This window comes from Mesocricetus auratus, unplaced genomic scaffold (genome assembly GCF_017639785.1).
Source record: "Mesocricetus auratus isolate SY011 unplaced genomic scaffold, BCM_Maur_2.0 Super-Scaffold_6730, whole genome shotgun sequence".
Classification (NCBI taxonomy): domain Eukaryota; kingdom Metazoa; phylum Chordata; class Mammalia; order Rodentia; family Cricetidae; genus Mesocricetus; species Mesocricetus auratus.
The window spans coordinates 81839180-81856951 of record NW_024429184.1 but is presented as its reverse complement, the minus strand read 5'-3'; the positions used below and the strand labels follow the sequence as shown (position 1 = coordinate 81856951).

At 37.8% G+C, this 17772-nt stretch overlaps 1 protein-coding gene across 2 annotated transcripts in view; it reads right to left on the bottom strand.

Moving 5' to 3' along the window:
- The window catches only part of Smad4 (SMAD family member 4), a 63298-nt gene that overhangs the window by 23177 nt on the left and 22349 nt on the right, over window positions 1-17772 (bottom strand). For both annotated transcript variants that reach the window (XM_040737637.1, NM_001281698.1), the window contains 6 exon segments: window positions 10862-11074; window positions 6946-7065; window positions 6722-6838; window positions 5348-5398; window positions 1361-1544; window positions 427-595 (listed from right to left, as the gene is read on the bottom strand). In XM_040737637.1, coding sequence (XP_040593571.1) covers window positions 427-595; window positions 1361-1544; window positions 5348-5398; window positions 6722-6838; window positions 6946-7065; window positions 10862-11074 — 854 coding nt within the window.

The following is a 17772-nucleotide window of genomic DNA, read 5'->3' as shown; positions in this document are numbered from 1 at the left end:
GAGTTGGGAGGCTTTAGTTAATGTTTTCAAGAGTCTGTGTATCACTCTAAATGACTTCACAGACTTGAAAACACTAGGAAGCAAAACTAGACAGCTGCTTGCAGTAAACAGATCTCCAGAAAATGTGTTTTATATTCAAAACACATGCATATTTTGTTGTAGTGGTGCTTTTGTTTGTTGAAATAAAATATCATTAGGCAGTCAACAATGGTCTAAAATTTACCATGTATATTAGCCCAAAATGGTTTTTGAACTCTACAATTCTCCTACCTCCTCCTATTGAATGTTCCCATCAAGACTGTCTCACCACCTTTGACCAAAACAAGCCAACATAAGACGGGTTTCCACTCTTCTCACCTCCATTTTCAGGATTCAAGCAGCAAAGAGGTTTTTAAGTATAAATATTCACATTTAAATGCAACCAACCTTTATATATGCACTTGGGTAGATCTTATGAACAGCGTCGCCAGGTGCTCGTCCAGCTTCTCTGTCCAGGTAGTAACTCTGCACAAAGACTGCATGGTCACTAAGGCACCTGACCCAAACATCACCTTCACCTTTGCATTCCAGCTGCACACCTTTGCCTATGTGCAACCTTAGGAAGGAAAGATAATTACATCTCATTAGTTATAAGTAAGTTTTATTCAAGTACTCAGCAAGAATAAAAAATATATAATACCTAAAAGAAAGCCATCATTGACATCTTTTATAATTCCTTTTTGTATATAATATATATACTAATGTATATATAAACATACAGTACTTACTATATCAGAAGTACTTAACACAAATTTCATTTAACCCCCACAACTCAATGAGGTAAATTCTTTACTTTCAAAAAAGATTTTAATTTTATTTGTGCGCATGCGTGTGTGCACATGAATGTCTGTGTGTTAGGGGAGGTGCCCATGCAGCTCAGAAGTCAGCTTGTTACAGGCAGCTGTGGGTACTGGGAACTGAACTCCAGTCCGCTGAAAGAATAACAAATGCTTAGAAAGACTGAGCCATCTCTCCAGCCACATGTATTTTCTATAGTGCCCAAATCAACAGCCACTAACAACATACAGCTATGTAAAATACACTTAAAATTCAGATATTCAATCACATGAGCCATGTTAAGTGTTCAAAAACCACAAGTGGCTAATGGCTAGCACAGACAGAAATCATAAAAACACAGAAAATTTGCAGTCTCTTACAACTTTATATTTAGTAAATGCCTACAACTGAAATGGAATGCTTACAAGTTCTGAGTATTTACAATGACTTTAATCATTCATATTTAAGACTCATATACATAGAAAAATAATAATCTTGAAGAAAAGATACTGTCGTATTTAATCATTTTACTCTTTAAACATACCTTGCTCTCTCAATAGCTTCTGTCCTGTGGACATTGGAGAGTTGACCCAAGCAAAAGCGATCTCCTCCAGAGGGATCCACATATCCATCCACAGTTACAATAGGGCAGCTTGAAGGAACCTTAAATGTCTCTCCTACCTGAACATCCATTTCAAAGTAAGCAATGGAACACCAATACTCAGGAGCTATAGAAACATAAATGACAAAGAACATCGTCCATGTAACAAAAAATATAGGGAGAGAGGTACTTTCACCCATGAAACAAACATAGACAAAGATGAACAGAAGAGGAATTATTGAAGCACTGGATTAAAATAATGTAATACACTTGAAAAATAGTGATTTCATATCTTACTTGTAGCCAGTACTTACACCTTGACACTCTAAGGACCAAATCAACTGAGAATTTAAAGAACACAAGAAATCAGACTAGCTGGGTAGTAGTGGTGCACACACCTTTAATCCCAGCACTTGGGAGGCAGAGGCAAGGGGATCTCTACAAGTTCCAGGCCAGCCTTGTCTATAGAGTGAAACTCTTTCGAAAAACCAACCCACCCCCAAAAGAAAGGAAAAGAAAAAAGGAATAAGTCAGACTTTAAAATAAACTGTTCTATAATGACAGCTCATTTGATTTTAAAATAAACTGTTCTATAATGACAGCTCATTTGATTGCACATCTGTTCTGTTGTCTGAGCCTTCCTCTTTAAAAGTGCACTAACCTAAGACATAGTCTATGGTATGTTTTTACAGAAAGTACCTAAAACAGCCAACATATTCCCACTTACAATTATGCACAATTGTCTTACAGATTCTTAATTGTCTCAAAAATCAAAGGTCATTTACCCAATTAACATATATCATATATACAGCAAGGCACATATCTAGAGGTCATTTTAGTGAACTAATACAGTGTGTATTTATCTTAGTTGGCTAGCAGAGGTGGAGTGGGGAGGAGAGACAATACTTGGTTCAGATTGCAAATATTTGAATTACTTCTGATTTTGTTTCCATTACTATACAAAGTTCATATGCATGTAATTTGTTTAACAGACACATACAGACATCTGGGGAATTGTTTGGTACTATAAGCAAAGCAGCAAACAAAACCATTCACATTCCCTCACAGAGGTACAGAGCAGGCAAATGAGCAAACAAATCAACATGGAACACAGATCATGAACAACATTACAAAGACAATTAGAAAAGATGAGGAAGACACGGACTGGAGGAGATTGAAGAACACTTCAGCCTAGAGAGCTGAGGGACATTCTGTCTGAAAACTCAAGACCTGAATGAGAGTCCTATATTGGTCTCAGAGGAAGAACTTCTGAGAGATTAGGAAGGGAGTTTTGTCTGCAAATTTATCTCCATCACAATGTGTTATAAATTCTGTATAATCTGAATAAAAACTTTCAACAATCTGAAATGATACTTAGAATGACACAAACCAGCCCGAATTTCAATCCTCCAGGAAAAATGAAGTATTGACATCTAAAACTTAAAATAGAGCACTCATGAATCAAATTCTCAGGAGAAAACTCTAATTGAGCAGGAGGAGTACATGCACACCTTTACTCCCAGTACTCGGGAGGCAAAGGCATGTGGATTTCTATAAGTTCAAGACCAACCTAGTCTATAGAGTGAGCTCGAGGACAGCTGGGACTATATAGAGAAACACTATCCCCACTCTCCACCCCCCCAAAAAAAAACAAAAGCCAAAAACAAAACAAAAAACCCAAAAGAAAAATTTAAAAACAAACAAAAATCTGAAAAAAAAAAATAAAACATTTTACAGGACTGTGCGATGTCAACTGACTATCAACAGGACCTACACTGGTCCAAGAGACAAAGTTCTGGGAATGTCTGTGACAGCCTCTATATTGGGAAATCAAGATAGGAAGACCCACTCTCAATGTGAATGGCTGCTATCGATCCATACAGGCAGCCCCTTTGGGCTGAACAAAGGGGGAGAAAGCAGAGCATTGGTACTGCTTCCTGACTGTAGATGCAATGTGACCCACTCCTAATCCTCCTGCCACAATGACATCCCAACTATGTCGCACTAAGTTAAACCTGTCTTTTTTACATCTCACAGCAACAACCAAAAAAAAAGAAAAAAAAGAAAAAACACGGTACCGAGAAACAGGACCACTGTGATACACTTTACTGTGTGGTTTTAAAGTCTCTGGAACTAAGCGTAATGGGGAAGTTTGGAACTTTGATCTAGAAAAGCCCTAAATGCTGTTAAGTAGAGCTAAGGGGATTATTCTGGTATGAGTTTGGAAAAGTAGAATGCAGAGAAATGCAGACAGTGGAGGCCAGGTACTCTATTTGAAACTGGGCAGAGGCCATTCCTACTAGAGCCTGTCTAGGCTCTGGCTGGATTCTGCCTGTGTTCTGGAAACTTGAGTGAGGCCAAACCTGTAACGGGCTAATGTGCTGGGTAGATGAAGTCTCAAAACTGAATATTCCCTCTGTGGCATAGTTACTGCTCATGGCTATCATCTGGGCCTACAGAAAGAACAAAAAGTGGAGCAGGAAAATATGAAAACATGCTGCAGTTTGGCAACACCAGCAACAACAATGTGAGCTTGAACTTGCAGAAAAGGTGTCAGCAGCAGCAGTCAGTAAAGAGATCTGTCACCCATTTCTCTGCAATGGTGAGCTATATTCTCACCTGTGAGCCAAAAAAAAAACAAAAACAAAAACAAAAACCCTGTCCTCCTTAAGTTGCTTTTTCAGGTATTTTGTCATAGCAATAGGAGAAGCAATGAGCCAGGCGGTGGTGGCGCATGCCTTTAATCCCAGCACTCGGGAGACTGAGGCAGGTACATCTCTGTGAGTTTGAGGCCGGGCTGGACCAACAGCTTCCAAAACAATACAGAGAAACCCACCCTGTCTCGTAAAAACCAGAGAGACAGAGAGACAGAGACAGAGAGAGAGAATACAAAAAGACACCTAACTGCTTGGCAAAAATCTGTCAAGCAACTGATCACTTTTCAATGAGGAGTTAATATGGCACATAAATGCATGCCTGTGATGCACATGTTCAGGAAGCTAATATAGAACCGACGTGAATGAGGCCAGTCTGGACTACATAGTGAGTTTCAATCCAACCTAAGCTATACAGGGAGACTGTATCTTAAAAATACTTTGTAACAGCAATCCAATTCATTGCAATGTAATTCATTAAATATATTTGCTTAGGAAATAAAAATATACCTAAATGATTACTTACAACACCAATTTTGAGATTATTTGTGCATTTTCTTTTGGTTAGCGACAGAGTTCCTCAGAGACCAGCCTGTCTCTGCCCATTTAGTGCTAGAATTAAAGGCATGTGCCACCATCATCCATCTGTGAAGGTATTTTCTATAGTAAAAATCTGTTTTTTAGATTTATTTATTTGTATTTTCCAAGTATGTTTGTCTGCATGTATGTATGCATGTTTATCACGAATGCAGAGCCCACAGAGCCCATACCCCCTAGTCCTGCAGCTATAGATGGGTGAGAGCTGCTACATGTGGCCAACAGTCACTGCTCCAGACTGCTGAACCATTTCTCCAGGCCCCCATAAGTAAAATCTGTAATGAGGGCATCACATCATGTTATAAACAATAATAATCAGCAAACAAGCACCTTCACCCACCTTAGCAGCCATCTCACTAGCCTCGTCCCTGACTTTTTAAGCGACCGGTTACTTAAGGTTTCTTTCATTCTGCTGCATATTTATGTATTCAATGCAGAAACCTGGCAATTCTGTACTTAGTATCTCATTTTAAAACAGTTTTTATTTTTCTTTCAGACAGTTAAAAATGAATTAAATATAGTCTATGTGTGACCAACAGCTACTTTTAAACTGCCGATTAAGTTCATAATGAATATTACACTGTTTGAGTTTAGTTACTCTGTAATATAATCCACTGGTATACATGTAGCATTATCATAAAAATCTACATACAGGGAATCAATATTGAAACATACTTACCAGGATGATTGGAAATGGGAGGCTGAAATGCAAGCTCATTGTGAACTGGCCCTAAAGAAACATAATAAAAATCCCATTTTACTTATTAAAAGTTTTCCAGTGCTAAAACTTAATAAACTTTAAATATAAATATCATAAGCCTTAAGACTTGTCTAAATCAAGTTTATGCCACGTACAAAAATTTAAAAACTTATTTTCTGAATTTTTTGTGACACTGATAGCTAACTTTTAAGTGTTATCTGACAAAAAAAATTTAACAATTTACAAAGTTATACATACAATACTTAATTGTTAGTGTAATATTATTAGCATAATTTATAATGCAATGTATAATTATTTAAATTGCTAATCTATTAAAAAAATTAGTTTTTGTATAATGGAGCAATAGCTATCATAATTAAAAGCTTATTATTTGTTAACACATTATGCTAAAACCTTCAGAGTTATTACATTCACTTCTTACAATGTTGTTTCAAGTAGATAAAATTACAGCCCTGCGGCTTAATAAGTTTAAATAAGTGACCAGCAATCATAGCACAAACCTAATACCCTGCATACTGGTCCAGGTAGCCATTAGAAATCAGATTCTTTGAACTCTTGGAAAGATAGTAATGTAATTGATAAGTAACAATACACATAACATGACTCTCCCCCTATATACATATTACACACACCAACACACACATAACCATTTATATGACTAGAAGGACATAATACTAAAAGTGACTATGCCTGGGTGATTTTAAGTAGTTTATTATTTATGCCTTTTTTACTTTCCCAATATTTTTGATACTATTAATCTTAAAATGAGAGGAAAAGGGATTTTCTATTTATATACGCATATATATTTTTTTTCTTCATCCCTATAGTCATGATTTAAAGTCAAATAAACAATGTTCCTATTCTGTCTGAAACTGGACTGTCTGTAGGGTATCTTACCCAATCACACCTATATGGAGAATTAGTAGGTTTAACACCTAAGTACCTATAGCCTCTATTGCATTGATTCTATGGTGGTGGAAACCTTGAGATCATAGTACTCAAGGGCTTCAGTCGACTGTGGGTGGATAACACACAAGACCTAAAACCACACAGAAAGCAAACAAACAAATGGAAATCAATGTGGTGTTGATGAACCATCAGCAACAGAGAAATGAATGTGCTTAGTGAACTTCAGTGCAAAACAAAGGTGTGATAACTATTTAAAGGAACTATTTACAAAAAAATACTGAAAAAGAAAAAAGCACTAATTATTTAATGAAATTAAATTGTAAGATGAATAAAAGATGCAAAACCATTTTTTAAGAAAATAGAAATCAAAGTCTTAGCTAGAAAAAATAAAAGGCCCTGCTTACAATGAAAACGAGAGCTTACAGTAATGTCCAGGATGGGGCGGCATAGGCGGGTGGTGCTGAAGATGGCCGTTTTGGTGGTGAGGCAAATTAGGTGTGTATGGTGCAGTCCTACTTCCAGTCCAGGTGGTAGTGCTGTCTAAAAATTAAGGCCCATATGTATTAATTTGCTTTTATAAAGGCTGCCTGTTTTTTTTTTTTTATTTCTCTCAACTACTTAAAGGATTTTAAAAAGCATGTACATACTATGATGGTAAGTAGCTGGCTGACCAGTAAATCCATTCTGCTGCTGTCCTGGCTGAGGCCCTGAAGCTATCTGCAACAGTCCTTCACTATGGCTGCCTGCCAGAATACTGGCCGGCTGACCTGGAGAAATAAGAAGACATTAACATGGCACATGGATAGATTCAAGTTTATGCTTTTATACAAAAACAAAGGTCTAATTATGTCTGGTAATCCACAACTATAAAGGTTGGCCAAAAGTGGAACTCACTCATTGTCTATTAAATAAAAAAGCTAAAAGCATTTGTTAAAAAAAAAAAAACCTTCAGAATTGTTCAAATTATCCTTTTCTTAATAAATGTTTTCCTGGGGCTGGAGAGGTGGCTCAGTGGTTAAGAGCACTTCCAGAAGACCCGGGTTTGACTCCTATCATTCACATGGCGGCTCACAACCATTTGTAACTGCAGTTTCAGGGAGTCTGATGCCCTCACACAGACATACATACATGCAGGTAAACACCAATGCACATGAAATGAAATATTTAAAAAAGGAAATGTTTTCCTAATGTTCGTGGCCTGTTTCTTCATAGATCCTCTTCAAATGCTAAGAAACACACCACCTGTCTAGTATATCACAACAGCTTTAGAAGCATTGGTTCAAACCTTGGCACTTCACCTGAGACCACTCTGGACTTTCCTGATTTGGATCCCCAAAACCCAGAAAAGCAAATGCTGACAACAGAAAGTTAATTATCATGGCATTGGTGCTGGTAATGGCAGGACAATGGCGTATAACAATAACAACAACAACAAAAAACAAATCAAACCAAAAAACAAAAACCACACAGGAGACAATGTTTTAAATGGAATAGGATGGTAAGTTATCATAAAACAAAACAACTAGCTCCACTGTCGAACCAATACAGCACTTGGTTTAACAACAAAAAACTCTATTTGAACCTCTTCATGTCTTTTTTAAAACATCAGAATGCCACTCAGATTTGCATTAAATCAGCTGTTCCCTCTGTAATGCGCCAAGAAAATGGTTTCATTTGACTGCTCGAAATATATTCCATTATGTTTTACTATCTGCCATTTATAGTTTTTATTTTATAAGTGGAAAAAGGCTATTTCTTAGAGTAAGCATTAGGTCATGTTTATCTCGTTTGGTAAACACTGGAATGTTCTTACTATTATCTGTCAACGACACTTTTCTCATAAATGGAGTGCAATCAGATGAAGAAACTAAAGTCACCACAATCTAAACAAGAAGAGGAGGAACTTGCCAGGCACAGTGGGTATGGTCTCAATCCTAGAAGGAGGAAAGCTAAGAAAGAGGAACTCAGGCCAGCTCAGCTGGGCTGTAATGTAAGACTCTTGCCTCAAAATAAACAAACAAGCAAATAAATAAAAAAATGCCTCCTCCCTACATAGCATAAATCCTTAAAACAAGGACCTACCTACAAAACCATAGCACTCATCTACACTGAGAACTACCACAGATCAGGTGTTAATGTAAAATCAGCTCATGTAAAATAACCTTCACCTTCCTCTATTTTAATCTAGTTTATTTTCTTTCTTGTAACTCTATCAACATATCTTTTCAGAAACAAGGAAAAATTTCACTGCAAGTTCTAAAATCTACAATATTTATATTTCAATTATAAAAATCTACTTTAAAAAGTATTATGACACACAGAATTGGATATATTTCATTCACATCTTTTTCTGGCTTTCAAGCAGTCTTCCTGCAGGGCGGGGAGGAAAAGTAAAAATGAAGTCACTTTGTAAATCACTGGACAGAGCTCAATCTCTAGAGAATACAAAACACAAGTACATGCCCAGGCTCAGCAGTCATCCACACATAAGTGGATACCATCTATTTTATTTTCTGTCTCCAACACTTCTGTCAGCTGTACTCCAAATAAGCAAATAAAAAGACAGGAAAGCCAGAGATGCACAAGGTGTCATGCTACATACATGTAATCCCAGCATTTTACAGACTGAGACAAGGATACCAGGAGTCCAAAGCCCCCCTGGCTTATGGAGTGAAATCTTTCATCAACCACCCCTCCCCCCCGCAAAGCTACATACATACACATATACATCATATGCGTACACAAATTATCTATTCTAAGATTGTGACCACTGAGGTGGTGAAATGGACTAATGAGAAATTTTGAAAACAATTACAGGGGCCAGGCACATAGTTCAGTAGTAAAGTGCTTGCCTATCATGGGTGACATACTGGCTTGGATACCCAGCACTAGGGAGGGTGGGAGCAATAACATTTCAGAAATTAATCTTCTATTTATTTCAAAGATTAAAACTTCAATGTTGAGTCTAAACTGATACTACTGTACTGTTAGGTAGTAACAAATATCTATCTATATCAGCTAACAATCTCTTGATAATACAGGTTTAAAAACAATGCTCTTAGTAATCAAATGAATTAATACTATTTGCATGTTCTACAACATTTAAATTAAAAAATAATTAGGGGTTAGAAAGATGTCTCAATGGGTTATACACTTTCCCTGCAAGCATGCAGCCCTCAGCTCTAATCCCCAGGATCCACATAAAGCTGGACAGACACAATAGTGTGAATCTGTAATTCCTCCTATAAGATGAGAGGAAGAGACTAGAATCCCCCACCCACCAGACAAGCTGGCCTGGCACATGTAACTGCAAACAATATGAAACTTTGACTCAAACAAGATAGACAGAAAGAACCAACAACAGAGGATGTCCTCTGACTTCTGCATGTATACCACAGCACATACGCGCTATCACACATACATGTATACATCATACACATTAATTTTTTTTAATTTTTAAATTAAACAAGCAAATTACTCTACTTTGCAGAGCAGGTGGCTGTTCAACCTTTGGTATTAGAAAAAATAACAATATAAACTGTGTTTATTAGGCTCTGAGAAAAGCTGAGTCCGGCCTGGGGGTATAGCTCAATGGTCAAGGATTTATCTGGCATGGGAGAGGTCCTAGTTTCAATTGATATGACCAAGAAACAGAGATAGAGAAGAAGGAAGAAACAGAACACAGACTGAGAAACTCCTACGGAAAAGGTAGAAAGGTAAATCTTTACTACCAACCTTTTTAAAGATATACGTATTAGCTTTATACTGAAACTCGTTAAAATACTTGATACCTACCTGGGACAATAAATATTAAAAGCAAGAATGTTTAAAAGCCCCTTTTCCAAGTAATCACAAGAGGAAATCGAGAAGACTATTATAAAGTTACCCTCTAAGACAAAATAATGGGCTAAAAGAAAGGTTTCAATTGCACCAACACAGACTTTTATAAACACCTTGGTTCAAAGCTGTTTGCTGGGCCAGTGAGATGGCTCAACAGGGAAAGATCCTTGCTACACAAGGTCAGTGACCTGAGTTTGGTACCCAGAACCCATGTGAAGATGCAAGGAGAGAACTGACTCCACAAAGCTGTTCTCTATTCTCCACAAACACACAGTGGCCCACATGTGCACACATACACACATACAATTACACACTCAAACATATAATAACAAAAAAATTACTTGCCAAGTACTTAAATATTTCTCTAAAATCTATCTGAAGAATACAGGAAACTTCTTACTTATGCATGTAATAGCAAATAACATATCTTAATTTAAGATTATAATCAAAGTCATTACATTTGACTGCATATCAACATTGAAATTTTAAATAAACTGCAAATATCATTTTCTCCAGAATGAACTCACACACCAATTTAACATGTTTACCTACATTTACGGCTTGAGTGGTAAGACTCAGGAGTGAGAATCCACCTAGCGTGCATCTGGCCCTGATACCATACTCAACACCAGAAAAGACCACAACAGCTTAAATTTTTACTTACTACACATAGATATTCAATAGTTAGGAAAACTTCCGACTACATTGGACTGCATAACTCACTTGTGGAAGCCACAGGAATGTTGGGGAAGTTGGTGGTACTGGTAGCATTAGACTCAGATGGGGCTAACAGAGCTGGGGCGCTGTATGTCTCCGTTGATGCACGATTACTTGGCGGATGTTGGATAGTTTGAATTGAATGTCCTTCAGTGGGTAAGGATGGCTGTCCCTCAAAGTCATGAACGTATTCATCCTTCACTAACATACTTGGTGGAGCTATGCATTAAAAAAAAAAAAAACACATTTACATTTTTATATTTTTCCATTTCCACAAAAAAATATACAAATACTATAACAGCATCTAAAATCAACTAAGGTACAAATAATTCAAATTTAGAAATTTTTCATATTACAGAAAAGCATACAATTTATCAGCTATAACTAGTTTAGAGATTTCTATCAATTTGACTCACTGAAATTTGAAGATATATTCTTCAATTTCCTGACAAGCATAGAAATACATCTAAACAAGTTAAAACTAAATGCCTAACAAACAATCACTCAGTCTTGGCGACCGCATACTCCTCACAGTATACCAAGACTGGATACTGAGCTCTGCCTTTCTGAACTTCACAATGCGAGTGAGAACTGAAAGGCACTCGATGCCAAGACCCAGAATTATTTACGGTATTATTTGGTATGCCAATCTATGTAAAACTGTTTGATGAGAATACAATAATTAAAATCTTTCACAGTTTAAGGGGCAATTCTAGTGTCTAGGTCATAAAGTGGTATCTTTAATAAACTAGGGGTTGATTTGCTTTGCTCTATTTTTTTTATGAGACTGAACTGTATTCCTATCAATTCTTTGTTCAGAACCTTCTCAAATGGTCTTGACCCACTGTTTTGGGTTCTGCTGTCTATTTTTAGTAAAACTATATTCTTTCTGAACTAATACTTTTACATAACTACTCTATAAAGCTTTACAATCAACTTCTTAGAGTTGTCAAGTTAAGGCCACAAAAACATTCTCTTTAACTGAAAAACTAGTGACTTTTTCCTTATCCATAATTTTTACTAAATTGTGACTTCTAACAGCAGAAATATTCCATATTTGCTCAAGTTTCTCTATACAATCTTTTTGACTTCTGAAACATGAAAACGTTGGTATTTGTAAAATTCGTATGTTCCAGTAGGGTGTGGAGAGATGGCTTAGTAGTCAAGAGAACAGCTTGCTTATACCTAGTTTGGTTCCCAGCATCCCATGTCAACTAGCTTATAACCTTCTATGACTCCAGTCCCAAGAGACCCAATATACCTTTGGCCTCAAGGGTACCAGCACACATGTACACATACCCACACAGAAACACAAAAATATAGACACAATTAAAAAAAAAAGTAGTAACTTCCATGGGACCCAATACAATAATAAAAAGATGCTTATACATTATCATGTATTAGTATGCTTGCAAGACATAATTGGTATAATAGTGGCACAAATGTTTTGGGAGTAAGGAGTAATTTTTTTAAATTGGATTTAAGGCCCACTCCATGAGATGGAACCCATATCTGGCATTGTTAAGGTAGCCAAAAGTCTAAGACTAGATAGCTCATAGGCCCTAGAGAAACTTACTTTATTCTGCTAAAAGAACAGAACAAGATTATTCCTAATGGCAAACTGCTACAATCGTAGACCAGTGCATCACTCAGCCCTTATCAGAGGGGAATTAACAGAAACTCACAACTGGATAATGTGCAGAGAGTGACTCTGGAGCACTCAAAATGAGCTGTCTAAATGAGCATCCTAAGTCAGATATCTTCATCAAAACCCTTACCTTAAGGCTCAAGGAACTCAAGTGGAGGCTGAAAGACTTTAAGAGCAAGAGGTAGTAGATGACCCAAGGAAACAAGTGTCTTTCAGACATAACAGGATAATGTACATATGAACTCAGAGACTGGTAACACATACAAGATCTGCACAAGTTCAGACCAAACAAAAATCCCAGCACTGAGAGAGGGTGAAGCAGACACAGTTCTCCAATGGATATCACTGGGTGTATCAACCACACTCCAGAGCAGGCCCCATGACCAACAGTATTTGGCCAACACAAAATTGATCCGTATTTTTTGTGTGTGTCTGTTTTGTTTTGGTATCCTCTGCCTTAATAGCTGTTTATTTGGAACTCTATTTTTGTTTTGTTTTGTGTGTGTAAGAGAGAGACAGATGAGGGAGGGGGGGACACAGAACATGTACAAACATGAGGTAGGGAGGCAGGTAAGGTATAGGAGTTAGGGAAGAAAGAATATGAACAAAATATACTACATGTAAAAAGAATTCTAAATAAAAATGTTGACCCTAAATACTCACTAATGTTAGACAAATTATAATAATACAACAAAATCCTGTTCAGAGCATAGCCTGGGTGTAGATGGCTAAGCTTTAGCTTTAGTTTTTTTTTATTATTATACTCAACAAAATTCTGGATTTTTCTTCATAAAGATCTTGGCATATCTATTTAATTCCTTAATGGACCTTTTAATTCTATTTAACTGCCATTTTGGTTTGTTGTTGAAGTGACTGAGATCTTTTAACCTACTGGCATTACTAATACAAAAGGAAACAACTGTGAAATTGACAGCTGCATGAGTGACTGTTCTCTAAACAGCTAAATCCTAAGTTTTCTTCCCTTCATATGTTGATGAGATTCCCCTAAACACAAGTTTGGAACTTGGATTTTTCAGCTTCCCAAGTCCCCACCTGCTTTGCAATATTTTGTGTCTGCTGCATGTGTGTTTCCTCACCCCCAATAAACACCTTTCTATACCTGCTGATTCTGTCTGCTGATGTCTGCAGTGTAAAGAGATTTCTCCTCAGCCATCTGTTGCACTTGACTTTTTCCTTCCTTTAACCCTTTAACTGGCAGAGAATAGGTGTCTTGATTAGGTTCTTTTTAAGACACCTAGACTATCCTTTTGGGACTTCATCTTGGGATTTCTTCTGAGGATCACAATTCATCCAGGAGGAACATTAAGGAAAAGTTCCCAGTGCTGAGTTCAGTACCTGGTCAGACACAGATGTCTCTACCCCCTTCACTGCGTGAGGAAGAATCCTGCCTCCCCAGGAAGCAAAGTGCCTAGGTGCACATCACTGAGGACATCTTCATAGGCAAACTTTGAGTTCCCACGCTTAACCTTATGCTCCATGCCCTTGGAGGTGACACTGCAGTCAATGCACCTCAAGTCGCACATCTCATAATGGTGGCACACACCTTTAATCCCAGCACTCAGAGGGCAGAGACAGGTGGGTCTTTTGAGTTTGAGGCCAGCCTGGTCTACAAGTGAGTTCCAGGACAGACAGGGTTTATCAACCCTGCCTTGAAAAATTGGGGGGGGGGGGGAATCACACACCTCAGGAGCCTCTCACGATCAAGATACTGAGTCAGTCTATGAGCACACACTCAGCCACCCAGTCTGATGTGGTCAACCAATGACTCCTCCATCTCCCCATAGTCTTGACTCACTTGAAGCAATGGTGCAATGCTTGTGGTAAGATATTAGCAAGTAGAAACGCTGTCTTTGTACATTAACCACTGGGTTAGCTGAATTTAAGAGTTAACTTCCAGACAAGGGGTGCCTCATTCAAAATATCAAAATTGTGACAGGAAAGATTAATCAGCTTGTTTCTGATGTTGCCCAACTGTTTGCCAAATATGAGCAATAAAGATCAACACAGAACCTGCAATATCAACACTAGATGCTTCAGTGACACATTTCCAATGACATGAACATCCACCTCCATTTGAGTACATTAGAACAGCATGGAGCTATGGACCACAACAGTCATGTATATTCTATTGTCAGCTATGAAAAGACTAGAGAGGCCCAACAGGAAGCTCTGTGTCCTCAACGGATGACAGGAGACCATTTTCCCCAACATGATAGTAACCAGGGCTTTTTCAATGGCTTCTTCTAAGTCACTTGAGTAGGAATCAGAGGCTTTCCATCAGTTGGTGAATACCATTACAGAAGTGAGCAGGAGCTCTGGCAGTCTCCAAGAGACACTGGATAAATCCAATCAAAGACTGGCAAAGAGTCCTCAGCAAAGGCTGCTATCCTGTCCATAACCAGGAGAATGGATCATTTCTGAAACAGTCCCACTCCAGGCAAGGATATTAAGATCAAGAGAGAAATAACCCAAGCCTGTTATGCAAGTCTAAGGGCTGTGCCCAAAGGTGACACCACATTAGGGAAAGGGCATGTGACAGAGTTGAAAGCTAGTTATTCTTCAGATTTTTTTCATCAGCTGTGTTGGGTTGTCACCCCACAATATAAATAGTCATTTTATCCTTTAACTAATATGACAAAGAAAAAAAGAGCATACTTTAGGCATATGAGAGAAGACTGCTCTTGTAGTTTTGGTTGTGAGCCTAGCCTTTAATGGCTGAGCCATCTCTCCAGTGACCACAGTTCTAGGTGACGTGAAAATTTATTCAAGCCATGCTAAGAAAGACTAATGATATACAATTGGCAATATAGTGTCATGCTGACCAACCTTTTCACTTCTCTTCCCCAGAAAGATTAGATGATGACCATAATATACTATAATCCAGCAGCAATACATGAAACACATACATACTTGGTCCTGAATCCATTGTACTGAAATTAAACAGCATGCTGGATGTGTTCAAGTTATATTTTAGAATATAGTATATTAAGTACAGCTGCTATGCCTTTTAATTTAAATGCTCGGTTTTCTTTAATAGAGCTACTAATAGTTTTTCATCAACTTTTATGCATAAGAAATAAAATTGTCATAAATTTCAAAACGGAAGAAAGGAAGGTAGTTTGGAACTGCTGCCAGTTTGTGGATTTTTTTTTTTCAATTTAACTTTAAATGTGTATCCTCGGGTAAGACTTACAACATCATAAGGATAGAAGTCTAGAACATAGTTTTTGACAAGATTTTTTTAAAAAAGGCATTTGGACAACTTCCTCATGTAACTTGCTTATACCCTCAGGACCTGCTCATTTCCATTTAATAATGGATTGCTACTGTGCACATCCTACTTTAGAGATTGGTGGATCAGGTAACACCCAGCTTATGATGGGCAGCTCAGGTCACATGGGAACAATGTGGCCCATTGTCAAATTGCAGTGTCTCCTAAGAATAGCTGTCTCAAAACGACAGTAAATTTTGCTCTAAAATCCTAAGGGTATCCTCTGTGACTCACCAATAGGGGCCTGCCAAAGCCTCCTAACAGCATCCCCATTTGCCACTAATACCTGAAGTACCATCAGGTCTTCTGGATCATATGGTTCAAATGGTAGAGCAGTATATACAATAGCCTGGACCTGTTGAAGAGCTTCATCTATTCCAGGCCCTAACCAAAGCTAGCAGCCTTCCAAGTCACTTGGTATATTGGCCAGAATAACACAATTAAGGGAGAAACGTGCAGTCTCCAGAATCCAAATAGGACCACTAAACAATGTGCTTCTTTCTTGGTGGTAGAAGGGGCCAGGTGCAATACTTATCCTTAATCTTTGAAAGAATATCTCTGGATGCCCCACACCACTGAACTCCTAGAAGTTTCACTGAGGTAGAAAGCCTTTAAATTAAGGTTGTATTTATTTCACATTCTCTGATGTGCATATGTGTTACTAACGAGTCCAAAGTTATGTCCTGCTCACTTGGTCTAATCACCATAATGTCATCAATGTAACAGACCAGTGTGATAATTTGTGAAAGAAACGGATGATCAAGATCCTTGGAACTAAGATTTGACACAGGGCTGGAGCATTAATATATCCTTGAGGTAAAACTGTCAAGGTATACTTCTGGCTTTGCCAACTGAAAGCAAATTGCTTCTGATGGTCCTGATAGCCAGATACCCGGAAAAAGCCATTTGCTAGATCAATAACTGCATATCAGGTACCAGGAGATGTGTTTGTCTGTTCAAGTAAGGACACCATATCTGGTACAGCAGCTGCAATCAGAGTCACTATCTGGTTAAGTTTCCAACAGCCAACAATCCATCTCCACAGACCAAATTGGAGAGTTAAAAGGAAATGTAGCATGAACTACCATGCCTGCACGCCTGCATCTTTCAAGTCTAATCTTAAGAAGGCTTCGGTTTGATTTTTCTGCAACATGAGCTCTATGGCTGCCGGAGAGGAAATCTTCCAAGGCAAATTCATAAATCTATTTATGTATATCTGGAGCTGGTTCTACTAAGTTCATTCTTTTCTTTCGCCACTGTATCTTGAGGTATTAGAAGTTGGTTAATTTTATCCATAAGCTCATTTTTTGTCGTTGTCAATTTATGCAGAAATGCTAAAAGCAACCAACCATTATCATTATTTTCCTTATTATTCCACAAATTGTCAAAAGCTTTATATGCAGATCCAGTGAGGATGGTGTACCAAAAACCAGAGGCCTTGAATCAGACCAATGATTCATTGCAATGGACAGTTGCTAGTTACGCTGATGGGACACACTGAAGCCTCCCATGCCATCAGGAAGGATGAAGAGGTGATGGAGAGGCCAGAGAGAAGAAGCAGAGATTTTGCTGTTTCAGGTGGTTTTGTTGTTGTTGTTGTTGCTGTTCTATTTTGATTTAATGTATTTCCTTTTGTTCTTGCTTTTGTTTGCTTGCTTATTTTGTTTTGTTTTCTTCTGTAGGGGGATGCAACAGGGATAAAGAGGGAGTAAGGGGGGACAGAATTGGGTTGCATGATGTGAAATCTCCAAAGATTCAATAAAGAAGCTCTTAAAAAAGTTTTATATACAGAATCACTAATTTCCCTATTCCATACAGCAAGCCTTTTCAACATTTCTAACCATGGGCTTCGAGAATTCTCAATACTACCAGGAGAATCTTCAGTAATTGTAGATGCTAGCAAGTTGCCAAGCCTGCTCCAGATATTTAACAAACTCATCCTTACAATTGTGTCCGTAGAACCACAAACTGTTATAA